This window comes from Pteronotus mesoamericanus, unplaced genomic scaffold (genome assembly GCF_021234165.1).
Source record: "Pteronotus mesoamericanus isolate MK-2021 breed Mesoamerican mustached bat unplaced genomic scaffold, CSHL_Meso_final contig_44, whole genome shotgun sequence".
Taxonomy (NCBI): domain Eukaryota; kingdom Metazoa; phylum Chordata; class Mammalia; order Chiroptera; family Mormoopidae; genus Pteronotus; species Pteronotus mesoamericanus.
This window is the reverse complement of record NW_026555166.1, coordinates 4,927,980-4,942,028: the sequence shown is the minus strand read 5'-3', so window position 1 is coordinate 4,942,028 and position 14,049 is coordinate 4,927,980. Positions and strand designations below refer to the sequence as shown.

Sequence of the window (14,049 nt, the reverse complement as noted above, 5' to 3'; positions counted from 1 at the left end):
CTTTTACTTCATATAAAGGAGTATTTTAAATTAGCTGTTATCAAGGGAATTATTAGCCACAGGAATATTCTGTGCTTTCTTGGAAATTCCATTCTATGTGCATTATTCCTTGTTATGAAATAGCGGTGAGCATGAGGGGCTTCTAGAGTCCTGAAAATGTCCTATATTTTCGTCTTGATGATCACACGGATGCTCAACTGGTTGTCCCCCAATTCATGTGAGAATAAACAGGTCTGCTACTAGTAATCAGAACAAGCACTGGCTAAGAAGGCAAAATATCATGCTTCATTGTTTAGACGTATGGAGTAACCATGTGCAAGAATTCCCTGAGGCATACTCCTATGACCTGTGTACTTTACTATATATAAATTACACCTTTGTAAAAGTGCCAGGAAACAAAAACCAGTCTCAATAGAAATGTTCCTAGGTAGACACAGGAAGAATACAATATAAGTAATTAATTTATTAATGATGACTTTTTTTACTAAGCTGATACAGACTTACAGACCAATCTCCACCCTCCATCATAGCAATTAGCATTGCTGCAACTCAGCATCCCTTTACTCTAATAAAAAATAATGCACAAAGAGCAATGAGAATAATATAGTATTTTTAGAATGAATCCAGACATTTTAATTTCTAGAGATGAACTGATAAACCACAATGAACTGCTTAAACTCATTGATTCATTCCAGTGTTAAGGATGTACTATATTCAATATACCATTCTAGACATTAGGGATACAGCATTTACACACACTCACACACACACACACACACACACACACACACACAACAAAACATCATAAATGGTAACAATTGTTTCTACTCTTAATGAGGAAATGATGTATAACATTTGCCAGGGTGCATCCATAAAGGAAACTTTCTACTTCAATGGGCTCAAATGCAAATAAAAGAAACAAGCTTAGATTTTTTCTGCTTTATAATGTGAAACTCACCTCTGCAATCAAGGCATAATTTGGAACCATCATTGCAAAAGGTCTAAACAGGGCTTTCAAATTATCTGGCAATTCGGTCCTGCCTGCATATCCAGGATTCATTGTGATGAAGGCTGCACAGGTCATAACCAACTTTATTTCCCGCCCCTCAAACATGAATCTAGAGAGCTGTTTAAATTAAAGAGAAAACATAAGTTAACACTTCTCCAGACATTTGTAAATTCAGATGATTACTACTGGAGTCGAAATTTGCGTAATGGAGCATTCAAGCAGATTTCTGAATCCTGTTGTGGGACAAGAGGGAACATTTCTCTCCTGTGTCTGTCCTACCCACTCCCAATCTCTTCTGGGCTCAGTGTTTCTTGCCCTCAGCTTCTCTGCCCCTGCACTTTGCCCAACTGTCTCTTCCTGCCTGGCCCAGTCCTACAACCTCCTAGGTCTCAACACCTTTAGCTGAGCATCCTCAATTCAACTTAGACTTAACGGCCACTAAACCTCTCTGCCCCCATTCTCAGGTTTTCCCCAAGAAATTCTGATATGATCTTAGTCCTTGGGTGACTGAGGCCCAGCTGTGTCACTGGAATTATCCCTTTAGTTTTATTCAGCAGCAAACACCCAGTGAGCATCTGTTGCAGGTGAGGTAATAGGCTATGCATGGACATAGCTGAAGAAGACTCATTGTGAGCCCTCTAGAAGCTCCTGGTCTGGCTGAATCAAACCTGGAAACCATGACTTCGCCATGCAAGAGCAGCTGGGGTGGAGGTGTGTGCAAAGCCCACAGGGAGCAAGGCCCAGAGGAGGGATGGGGAAGCCTGCTGGAGAACTGAGAAATGAGGAGGGCCATTTCACACAGACAAGCAGGGTCAGCGATTTCACTCAAAGGAAGCAGAAACATGAAGTACACTGCATGTTCAGGGAATGACCAGCTATTCACTGCGCTCAAGGGTAAATTTCTAGGAGGAATGTGTAAGTAGGCCAGGGCCGGAGCATCAGGAATCTTGCATGCTAGACTACAGGATTTAGATTTTGTCCTGTTGTGTGTGTGTGGTGGTGGAGCAGACAAGAATTTTGAGCAGAGTGATTGGGTCAAAGGTAGCAGTGAAGTTGGCCGGGGGCCCAGCAAAGAATTGTTATTGTGGGGGATGAATGGGGGCCAGAATTATGGGGTTATCACCGGGACAAGAGGCATCTAGCAGATAAAAGTAAATGGACTTGATGGTTTAGATTATGGGGAAAATGTAAGGAGAATTCCAGGACTTGCAGGGCCATGGGGTGAAGGCCCTGTGAAGAATATAAAGAGTACAGGGGAAGGCGGGGGCAGAGCCGGGAGATGTGGCATATCCTGGAGGAGAGCACCGCTGGCTGGTGCAAGTGGGGGTCAGTCCTGCTGCCACTAAGTTCCTGTTTGTATTGTTCAAACCTGTAAATTTCTGTCCTTTATTTTTTTTCATCTCATTCCAGCTATCTCACCTGGGCACTGGCAAAACTGAGGATGAGATTCGTTTAGTCTCAAATGCTCTCCTACTTTCTTTGCCCTCACATGGTTGCTCTCCAGCAGGCAAGGCTTCAATTCCTCCTCCCTTCTCTTTGGTCCTCTTTCTCCCCGACCCCCAAACTTTCCTCTCAGCTAATCATTCGGCAGGTGATAATGACTTACAAGTTATGCTACTTCTGGAGGCCCCTGCATTTAATACAGGCCTCCCCAGAGGATCAGGGAGGCAGGAGGGTGTGTAGCTGAGGAATGCTGACTTTAGGGCCACATAGATTTATGTCTATAGTGTTCCAAGACACATTTTAAGTTTCTTTGAATCCTTTTCACCTGTAAGTAACCCTGGGAAAATGCTGTCTACTTCACATGGGCTTGGTGTGAAGGTAAAATAAGTGTAAAGTACAACTTGTACAGTTTAGCAGCTCATTAAATTCTAGTTTATCTTTTCTTTTTACTTGTATAATTTGCTTTTCTGCAGAGGTGATAATTAAAATACTTAACAGCTCTTTAGCAGAGCACCTTCCGATGAGAATGGTCCCTGTAGAGCTGGGTCCGGAGGCCCCTTCGCTGTGTCATCACGAGCCCTATGGCTGGATGCTGGGGAGGTCGGAGGCTCTTCAGGAAGGGGCCAGGTTAGTGGTGGGGGACCCTTCAGGGACTTGGGGCAGAGGATATTTAAATATTAAGCAACTGTCCAGGCTGTTCTGGCTAAAACAGCCTGAACATCAGTCTGTCCTTTGGTGACCTTATAACGATTATCTCAGAAGACCCACACAGAGCACTAGGGACTTGGTCCATCCTTCACTGCACTCAGCTTCCCAATATAAATCCCTTCTCCAGGAAAATGCTCACATGGACTAAAACATTTTTTAAATAGTGGGACCACACAAGGAGTGAAGGATCAGATCTTCATCTGATCCTTCACTCCTTGGTTTCTCCTGTCCGGCAAACTCTAGATTTCCTAGGACTCCTTCCCCATCTCTCCACCAGCACTAGGCTCAGCCAGGGGCCATTGAGAAGGCAGTGGAGCCCAGAAGAAGCAGCAACATTAGCGAAACGTAGCAGAGAAGTAAATGTCAAAGGCAAGAACAAGAAGCATGAAGAAGAAAGTGTGAGGGGGTGGGAAGGGTGTGTGTGTGTGTATGTGTGTGTGTGTGTGTGTGTGTGTGTGTGTGTGTGTTGGGTGGGAAGAGAACAGAGATCCACAAGAGCAGCAACTGAGTTTTACCAACTCTGTGTCCCCAGGTCTCAGCACAGAGTCTGACATATGGCTGTTTCTGTGCTGCCTAGATGAGGAATTAATTCCCCCATCTAAGTTGTGTTGCTATACTACTCATCAATCACACTGGAAACGTGCAAGAGACTAAAGTTAGCACTGTCTCTCCTAAAATGCAACATGCTGCCAGTTAATTACAAAGTGAAGAAATGCTACCTGCACGGACAGTTGCCCCTCGCCTTACCTTTGCGGCTTTGGCATTCCTAATGGTAATGAGTTGCTGGGCAATGACTGACAAAACTTCTATGTCAATTCGATTAAATTCATCAAAGCAGCACCAGGCCCCTGACTGTGCCAGGCCACTAAAGAAGCGCCCCATCATCTGAAATAAAAATAATGCCGTTCAATTTTGCATGACATAGTTGAAATCCTTCAAAAGTTAAATTTTGAACTGAAATATTAAAGAGAAAAGAGGCAGTTTGTGCAAACAAGCAATAGTTTTACGTGAATACTGCGCTGCGTCAGAAGTTAACATCTTTCTATTAGAGGAAACATCTTTGTTTCTTTCTAAATAATTTGAAGCTGATTTTTTTTATTTTTAAATACAATGATAATACCAATTTTCCTGCCTTTTCATAATCTTCACTCCCCTATGTAAATACTTGACAGGTTCCCAAAGAAACATAGGGAATAGATACAGTTAAGGACTTAAAAAAATCTTGAAGAATTTTACTAATGGAAGCTGTCACTGTCTTGACAAGCGACCGCAGATGGCGGAGCACAGAGGACCCACCGAGCAGATGCAGAGCCGTGCAGGTGAAGGTGGTGGTTCTCATCACAGCGGAATCCTAATGGTGGAGGAGCATGAATATGCACATGTGGCCATCTAAATTATAATTTTCTTTTGGAGACTTAAGTTTTGGGTTCAGCATTTGTACAAGGATAGCCAATCAAATGATTTCCTTGCTTTGTTTCTGCCTTTTCTCTACAAAAGTCTTTCCTCTAGCTCCTAGCACTCCTAACCACTCCAGCCTGGTGCTGCCTAATTCAAATTTATTTTTGCTCAAATAAAAATCTTGAGATTTTTAATACACTTTTTTCTTTTTTTTAAGTTATGGTCTGAAAGTTTATTCATTAGTCTGCTTTGGGAATTCAAAATGTATTTCTAAAGTTTATTTTTCAATTATAGTTTACATTCAATATTATTTTGTATTAGTTTCAGATGAACAGCAAAGTGGTTAGACAATCATGTACTTTACAAAGTGATCCCCGCTGCTGCTTCAAGCACCACCTGGCCATGTACCTATATATCTCAATATTGTTGACTATATCCCTGCGCTGTAATCTACATGTCTGTGGTTATTATACAACTACCAATTTGTACTGCTTAATCCCTTCACCTTTTTTACCCAGCCCCCCAATCCACCTCCCCTCTGACAGTTGTCAGTCTGTTCTCTGTATCTACGAGTCTGTTTCTAGTTTGTTTGTGTGTTTGTTAGAGTCTATGAATAAATGACATAGACATAGAGTATTTGTCTTTTAGCACAGCCCATGGGTCTAGGGGTGGTCACCTCAACCCAGCTTGCCAATTAGAATCCCAGGTATGAAATTTGAAATGTGAACCTGCTATTTTCTTGGCCAGGTTATAGAGAGATGACCCTCAGACTCCTATAGCCAAGGACGCTCTTGATGTTGCCCTAGTCTCTGCCCTGCTCAACTCCGTTATGGATTCTGTGAGATAGACCCACCATTCTAATATCGTCTGAATATATTTTAGGGATTGTTGTTTAAAAGGTATAATAAGTGTATTATGTGAAAAACAATCTGAACAAATAAAATTACTCTAAATAAACAAAATAAAATATAAGAATATTTAAGAGAAGTGGAGAAGAGATGTAGGAGGTCCAGAGCAGAGAACAGAGATTAATGATAAATAAAGAAGGAATAAAAGAAAGTTTCACTAAGCTAGAGAAAGTAATACATTGTCTGATTAAAAAGTGGAGCAAATGTCAAACAAAATGAAAGAATAAAACAGCGCCATCTAGATCCAACCTGGTAAAATTTCAGAACACCAAGGATTAAGGGAAAACCCTTTAAGCTACCAGAGAGGGAGAAAGCAAAATATTACTCACTCCCCCTCAAACATATTAAGTTATTGTCATTCTTATCAGTAGCAAAAACTGATGTTAGAAGACAATGAAGTAAAGCTTTCAAAGTCATGAAGAAAAATTATTTTAAGCCTATGATTCCACCTTGTACCAAATTATCAATCAAGCGGATGACCACATAAAGACAGCCCAGAATATCCATAAACTTAAATAGAAAAAAAATGCTCAAGGAAGTATTCCAGCAAAATAAAAAGGAAACATAAGAAGCAAAAACAAGACACAAAGAACAGTGGCTATTGAGTATGTCCTACAACAGAGATTCTCAAACTTGAGTGTGCACAATAATCACCTGAATGACTTGTTAAAAAACCTCAGGTTGCTAGGCTTCAGAGCAAGTTTCTCACTCAGGAAGTCTGGGCCAGGGCCTGATAATTTGCATTTCTAACAAGTTGCCAGGTGATGCTAATGCTATCGGTCCAGAGTTAACAATTTGAAATCCACAGCTTCTCAAGAACTAGTCTTCTCAAAGTGGACCATATCAATTTGCGTCATCTGGGGGGATGTTAGAAATGCAAAATTTCAGCCCTTCCCCTCTACCCGACTATGGATTCTACAGAATTAGAATATGCATTTTCATAAGATCCCCAGGTGATTCTCAAGCACCGTGAAGTTTGGAAAACACTCTTCTAGAAGAAGGAAAGAAAGTTGAAAAGAAAATAAACAACTCATTAACTCTGATGCTTGGAATGTTTTCCTTTGAATGGTAAAAGGGTCATGATGTATGTATTGATCCTTCTCTATGTGCCCAACTGTACCAAATTCCTGTAAATAATCCTTGATATGATAAGTCCTGAATAATGGGTTTGTATTTTTATACTCAACTTCCTAGGCAAAGCAAAGATAGAGTAATTATAGAATAATGCAATTTCATAAACCTTGACGTGGTAAAACGATATCATATAACTAATGAAAACTAGGAAGTGAATTTGGAACAGAAGACTGGATGGTCATATCTAATAAAATCTTGATTTAATCAATTGGCAGATAGTGTTCAAAGTTGATATATGTAAATATAGTAATAAATACATGTCTTTACAGATAAAAGCAATCACCAGAAGAACTAAAAACAAACAAGCACAATCAGGAAACCTGTCTCTGGAAAGTGGTGCTGGGTGATGTGAAGAGGGAGGAAAAGTTTTACTTTTAATTTTGGAACTTTCTGTACCGTTTGAATTTTTTTAATTTTACTTTTCTATTACAGTTTATATTCAATGTTATTTTGTATTAATTTCAGGCGTACAGCACAGTGGTTAGACAATCATATAATTTACAAAGTGATCCCCTGATATTTCAAGTACCTTACTGGCTCCATGCAGTTATTACAAAATTATTGACTGTATTCCCTCTGCTGTACTTTATATCCCTGTGACTATTTTGGAACTACCAATTTGTAGCTCTTAATCCCCTCATCCTTTTCACCCCCCACAAGCCCACTCACCTGGCAATAATTATCCTGCTCTGCACCTATGAGTCTATTTCTATTGTGTTTGTTTATTTATTTTGTTCTTTAGATTCCACATATAAGTAAAATCATGTGGTGGTTATTTTTCTTTAAATCCATGCATGTTGTCACAAATGGTGAGATTCCATTCGTTTTTATGGCTGAATAATATTCCATTGTATATATGTACCACTTCATTTTCTGTTCATGGGCACCTGGGTTACTTCCTTATCTTGGCTATGGGAGGCAGCTTTTCTAGTATTCAGAAGGTGGGGTGTTCCCTGGTTTCCATGGGAGGATGTTATAAGCTTGTTTGAATAGCTCTGCAGGTTGGCAAGGAAATGAAATCTGCCAGGGATAAGCAGGAACTGTGTCCCATCCCTTTGATAAGAGTTATTTGACTAGGGGACATTATTAATAGGTATAGTGTTGGGAGGGGAACTGGCAGTGGCCATCTGAGACCTTCTCAACTTTGCCAGATTTTAAAGCAGCATATAATGTTGAGCCTTAATTTTAGGCCGAATACCACATATGGATACACCGCATTTTGTTTAGACCCTCAATGCTGTCCACTGTTTGACTATGATGAATAATACTGCTATGAACCTTTGTGCTTTATGTGGACATATATTTTCATTTCTCTTGACAATGGCTATACCAAGGAGTGGAATTCCTAGGTTCTATAGTAACTCTGTGTTTCACATTAAAAAAAATACACGGACTGTTTTCCATACACCTGCACCTTTTCACATTCCCAACAGCAGTGTGTGAGAGTTTCAACTCTCCACATCCTACTTAACACTTGTTATTGCCTGTCATTTTGATTATAGCTGTCCTAGTGGGTGTGAAGTAGCATCTCATTGCAGTATTAACTTGCATTTCCCCAATGGCTGATGATGTTGATAATCTTTCCTTGTATTTACTGGCTATTTCTACATCTTCTTTGGAGAACAGTCTACTCAACCACTTGCCCATTTTGAAATTAGGTTATCTGTCTTTTTAAAAAGGAGTTGCAATAGTTCTTAATATATACTAGATTCAAGTCCCTTTTCAGATACATTATTTGCAAATTTTTTCTCCCATTTTGTGGGTTGTTTCCACATTCTTGATTCTATACTTTGAAACACAAAAGTTTTTAATTTTGATAATGCCTGGCCTATCCAGTTTTTCTTTTAGTTGGGTTTTTGGTGTCATAACTAAGAAGCCATTGAGCAATCCAAGGTCACGAAGATTTACACCTATGTTGTCTTTCAAGAGTTTTGTTGTTTTATCTGCTACGCACTGCAGTCTTTGATCCATTTTGAGTTAGTTTTGTATGCAGGGTGAAAAAGGGGTTCAACTTCATTTTTTTTTTTTTTTGCATGTGGCTATCCAATTGCCCTAGCACTATTTGTTGAAAAGGCCCCTGGGCCTTGAATTATCTTTGCACTGTTGTCAAAAGTCAATTTACTGTAAAAGGTTTCTTTATGAGCTCTTAATTCTACTTGGTCGATCCATTTGCATATCCTTATGACAGCCAGAAAACACACTGTCCTGATTACTGTGGCCTTGTAGTATGTTTTGAAATTGGGAAGTGTAAGTTCCCCAACTGCGACTCTTTTTTCCCCTCCAAGATTATTTTGGCTATTTTGGGTGCCTTGAATTTCCACATATACTTTAGGATAAGCTTGTCAATTTCTGCAAAGAAGTCAGCTGGGATTTTGATAGAAACTGCATTGAATCTATTAGATCTATTTAGGGAGAATTGTCATATTAGTAATACGTTTTCAGATCTATTAAACTGGGATATATTTCCATTTATTTAGGTTCCTTTTAATTTCTTTGACCTTTTAGAAATATGAAACTATTAGTTCTGTGTGTTAGTGACCAAAAGGCCTCAATAGTCAAATATTGGGCTGGCCAAAAGTCCATTATGTTTTTCTGTAAAATAAAAGACACATTTTTCATTTTCACCAGCAACTTTATTGATTTGGATATTTTGCATATGTCCACTATCTCCTGCTATTGGCTTCTAGAGGGTGGAGCCCAGGGGTGCTGCTAAACATCTTTTGATGCATAAGACAGCCCCAAAGCAAAGATTTACTTGGCCAAAATGTCAACAGTACCAAGAAACTGTTGGTACTGTTCGCAAACAACTTTTGACATGTTCGATCAATCACAGCATCTTCTCCATACACTGAACAAGTCTTCTTTTTTTTTTTGCATTACAGTAGCATTTTTCCCTTTCTTGAAATAATAAAGCATAATATACTGAAAACATGTATTTTTTTCCATTTTTAATATCAAATGGCTGCACAAAATTCACTGATTTCGATATGTTCTTTTTTAATGCACACTGATATGACAGCTGTCACAATACGATCTAATAAAATTGCTTTGAATAAAGTTAAAGACAACTAAGCATCACTAGAGCCATTATATGGAAAAAACGTAATGAACTTTTCGGTCAACCTAATACCTTTAAGATTTGCTGAATTAAATAAAGCTAAACAGCTTTCCTAACTATGGGACTTCATAAAGTATATAATATGCTACTCTGCAATGTGAAAACCTAGAAGGGAAATGAAGCATAGCACAGAGTTTTTTGTTTCTCTGCATATGTTGTAGTAGCATTCCAAGGAACATACTTTGGGGTGGTGCTGCTTTATGTACTAATATTTTACGGATGTCTTTCCCATAACTGAGGGGCTCTACCTCTTCGTAGTTTTCAGAGTATAAGTTTGAATTTATTTTGTTAGATGTAGTTCCAAGTATTTCATTCTTTGTGATACTATTGTAAATGGAATTGTTTTCTTAATTTTCTTTTTGGATTGTTTGTTGCCGTTACATAGAAATACAATTGATTTCTGTATATTGATCTTCTATCCTACAACCTTGCTGAAATTTGTTTACTAATAGTTCTAATTTTGTGTATGTTTGTGTATTCTTCAGGATTTTTTAAACACAAGATCATTCTGTTTATAAGTAGAGATAGTTTTACTTCTCCCTTTCCAATCTAGGTGCTTTTATTTCATTTTCTGGAATAATTGTTCTGACTAGGACCACTAGCATGATGTTGAATGAAAGAGCAGACATCCTTGTCTTGTTCCTGATCTTAGATGGGAATCATTCAGTCATTCGCCAATAATTAGATGCTCTTTATCAAACTGAAGAAATTCTCTTCTATTTCTAGTATGTTGAGCGTTTTTTCAAGAAGATGTTTTACTGGTTTGGTTTTTAAAGTCAGAGCTCACAATGATATTGGTCTCCAGGGCTGGGTGGTGGCCAGAGCTGGCTCGGTGGTGTACAAGGACTGCCTGGCCTGGGTCGTTGTTTCACAACAGGGACACCAAGTGTCAGTGGAACCAACAGAAGACAAAAAAATTTAAAAAGTAAAAAATAAAGGAAGAAAGAAACTTTCTTCCATCAGAATGGTTTTGTGTGGTGTGCGTCACCCCTGCAGATGACCTTGAAGCTGTTACTTACTGAAGTGAGCACAGGACTCCAGAAGGTAAGAAAGACGATTTTTTGAACAAGGTAGGCTCTAAGTGCTTGGAATCACTTTTAATACATAAAAAAGGGACCTTGTTTTGTTTTCCATGTTAATCATGACATTTAAGTTCCCCTAACTTTAAGACTCATCGTTTAAGAGTGGATCATAAAAGTTTTCATTACAAGAAAGGAATTCTGTAACTATGTGTGGTGACAAATACTAACTAGATTTACTTTAGTAATCATTTTGCAATATATCAAATTATTATGTTGCACACCTGAAACTATCATAATGTTGTATGGCAATTATACCTCAAGAGCCCTGGCTGGTGTGGCTCAGTGAATTGAGCACCGGCCTGTGAACTAAAGGGTTGCCAGTTTGATTCCCAGTCAAAGCACATGCCTGGGTTGCAGGCCAGGTCCCCATTGGGGGGTGCGTGAGAGGGAACCACACATTGATGTTTCTCTCCATTTCTTTTTCCCCCACTTCACCTCTGTCTAAAAATAAATAAATAAATAAATAAAATGTCTGCAAAAATTATACGTCAATAAAAAGATAAAATAAAAGACAAAAAATTACCAAAAAAAAAAAAAAGACTCAATGTTAACCTATTGGAGGCATATTGGAAGCTCCTTTCTTTCCCTTCATATATGCTTCCTGAAAGTCCACCAGGAAGCCAAGTCTAACCACCAGTGATCTCAGCATGGACACTGATGGCTGATCTGAGTTTTCTCTTGTATCTGCGTCTAGAGAAGGCTCCTGCAACCACCTTCCCAATGGTATGGTAAGGGGAAGGAGGAAACAGACTGGGAAGTCTTCTTCTTGCTGCATGTTTGACTGGAATATTGACAAAGCTGGCCTTTGTCTTTTTCTGAAGATCCTTTAGACCCTTCAAGAGGTATGACTTTCCAAATTAAGAATTAACATGCTAATATAGCAGTTCCCAAAACGCCATGTGGAGACCCCTGCAAATCCCAGAGTTTCTTTCAGGAGGTTTGCAAGGTACAAGTATTTTCATCATAATATTAAAATGTTATTTGCTACCTTTGCTCTCATTCTCTCATGACACTGCAGAGTATAAAAAAGTTATTAATATGGTTTCCTTTCTTTCTTTTTTTTTTTTTTTTTTTTTTTGCGAAGATGGAAAAAATCTTTATACTCAGGTCTTGGAAACTTACCTTTAAAAGGTTAAGGTTCCTTTTATTTCTTTTCTTTTCTTTTTTTTTTTATTTATTTACTTTTTAAATACATTTGTCTCTGCCTCCCCCCCACCTCTTTCCCTTGCCCCCTCCCACCTTCCCTCCCTCAGCTCTTCCCCTTTGGTTTTGTCCATGAGTCCTTGTTATATGTTCCTTGACTTTCCCCTTCCCTTCCCTTTCCCTGCCCCCCCCCCCCTTCTCTCTTGTCTCTGTTGATTTCTTTTCCTTTCAGTGTTGCTGGTCATATTTTCCTTGCATCTTTGCATTGTTGGTTAGGTTCCGCTTATAGGTGAGATCATATGATATTTGTCTTTCGCCCCCTGGCTTATTTCGCTTAGCATGATGCTCTCCAGTTCCATCCATGCTGTTGCAAAGTTTAGTACTTCTTTTTTTCTTTCTGCTGTGTAGTACTCCATTGTGTATATGTACCATAATTTTTTGATCCAATCATCTACTAATGGGCATTTAGGTTGCTTCCAAGACTTGGCTTTTGTAAATTGTGCTGCTATGAACATTGGGGTGCATAGGTTCTTTTGTATTGGCGTTTTGGTGTTCTCAGGGTATAGTCCCAGCAGTGGGATCGCTGGATCAAAAGGCAGTTCCATTTTCAGCTTTCCGAGGAAATTCCACACTGCTTTCCATAGTGGCTGCACCAGTCTGCATTCCCACCAACAGTGTACTAGGGTTCCCTTTTCTCCACAGCCTCGCCAGCACCTGTTGTTTGTGGATCTGTTTATGATGGCCATTCTGACCGGTGTGAGGTGGTACCTCATGGTGGTTTTGATCTGCATTTCTCTGATGGCTAGTGATGCTGAGCATCCTTTCAAATGCCTCTGGGCCCTCTGTATCTCCTCCTTAGAGGTTTCAATTTCTGTATTGCAGATAATCTTTAAGAAACTGCTGCTCGTCAAGTGTTGGTGTGGTTTCAAAGAAGAATATCAACAATTATCTGAAAGTTATTAAAATAACCCTCTCATTTTTGGGTACATATCTATGTGAGGCTAGATTTTCTTCAAATACTTCAACCAAAATAACAGGTTGAATGCAGAAGCAGATGTGAGAATCTGGTTGTCTTCTATTATGTCAAACATAAGAGATTTTCAAAAATATAAAACAATGTCACTCTTCTCACTAAACTTTTTGTTTGAGAAAGGAGTTATTTTTCACAGACAATATGTTTATGCTAAGATGTAATGCATTTATTATAATTTTAAAACAAATATTTTAAATGTGTCTGTTATAATTCTAACAGGGTAAATATCAACAGACATAACCCACATATGTAAACAAAGGCTTATGAGGTCTCAATAATTTTTAAGAGTATAAGGGGGGCCTCTGATCACAAAACTTGAGAAAAATCTTACCATGAATTCTCACCTCCTACATATTTCATTTTCAATATACAATCCTCTGAATCGCTCATCTCTTCCTATAAGCTTATTCCTTGTTTTTAGATTTCTCTGCTTTACTTGTACCTCATCTCTTTTCTTTCTACTTACTGACATGAATAGATTTTTATTTTACCACAAACTGACAAATCCTCTGCTGACCTTGATTTCTACCTGGACTACCCAGAGTGCCTTATGTTGACTCTTCTCTTTTGCTCTATTTATTCCACTTTAACCATCCCTTGCCCACTAATTTTCTCTTGCTTGCTGTCACCCCATTTTCTCCTTTAGTTATGTCATGTTGAACTAGAGAAAGCCACATAAAGCACTAAACATGAGTGTTCAGATACCGGGACTGTACCTTGTAGTCCAAACCATCGGAACAGTTAAAGACCACACACTGGATAGCAAGAGCTTTTGCTAGGTCTTTGGTAGTCTCGGTTTTTCCAGTGCCAGCAGGACCAGCTGGTGCGCCTCCCAGGTCAAGCTGCAAAGCCCCCATGAGGCACAGGTAGCAGCGATCCTGAGGAAATTGATAAATTGTCATTATTGAAGGGCACTGCTTCTAGCCACACAATCATCAATCCTTCCCTTTCTATAAGAGAAGGGTCATTATTTTCTATGAAAGCCTTTGTAGCCATGGAAATAAAGATCCAGGCATGTTATTAATGCAAACCTCTGCTTCACAAAGATGTCTCATAGTAAATCCTTTTAAGAG

At 39.0% G+C, this 14,049-nt stretch overlaps 1 protein-coding gene across 1 annotated transcript in view; it reads right to left on the bottom strand.

Annotated features, from left to right (window-relative positions):
* Nucleotides 1-14,049, bottom strand: part of DNAH6 (dynein axonemal heavy chain 6) — a 273,527-nt gene that overhangs the window by 167,326 nt on the left and 92,152 nt on the right. Inside the window, exons 28-30 of the mRNA XM_054577633.1 lie at nt 13,693-13,854; nt 3,908-4,045; nt 959-1,126 (exon numbers count right to left, since the gene is read on the bottom strand). Of these exons, the coding sequence (XP_054433608.1) occupies nt 959-1,126; nt 3,908-4,045; nt 13,693-13,854 (468 nt within the window). The remainder of the gene's footprint in view (nt 1-958; nt 1,127-3,907; nt 4,046-13,692; nt 13,855-14,049) is intronic.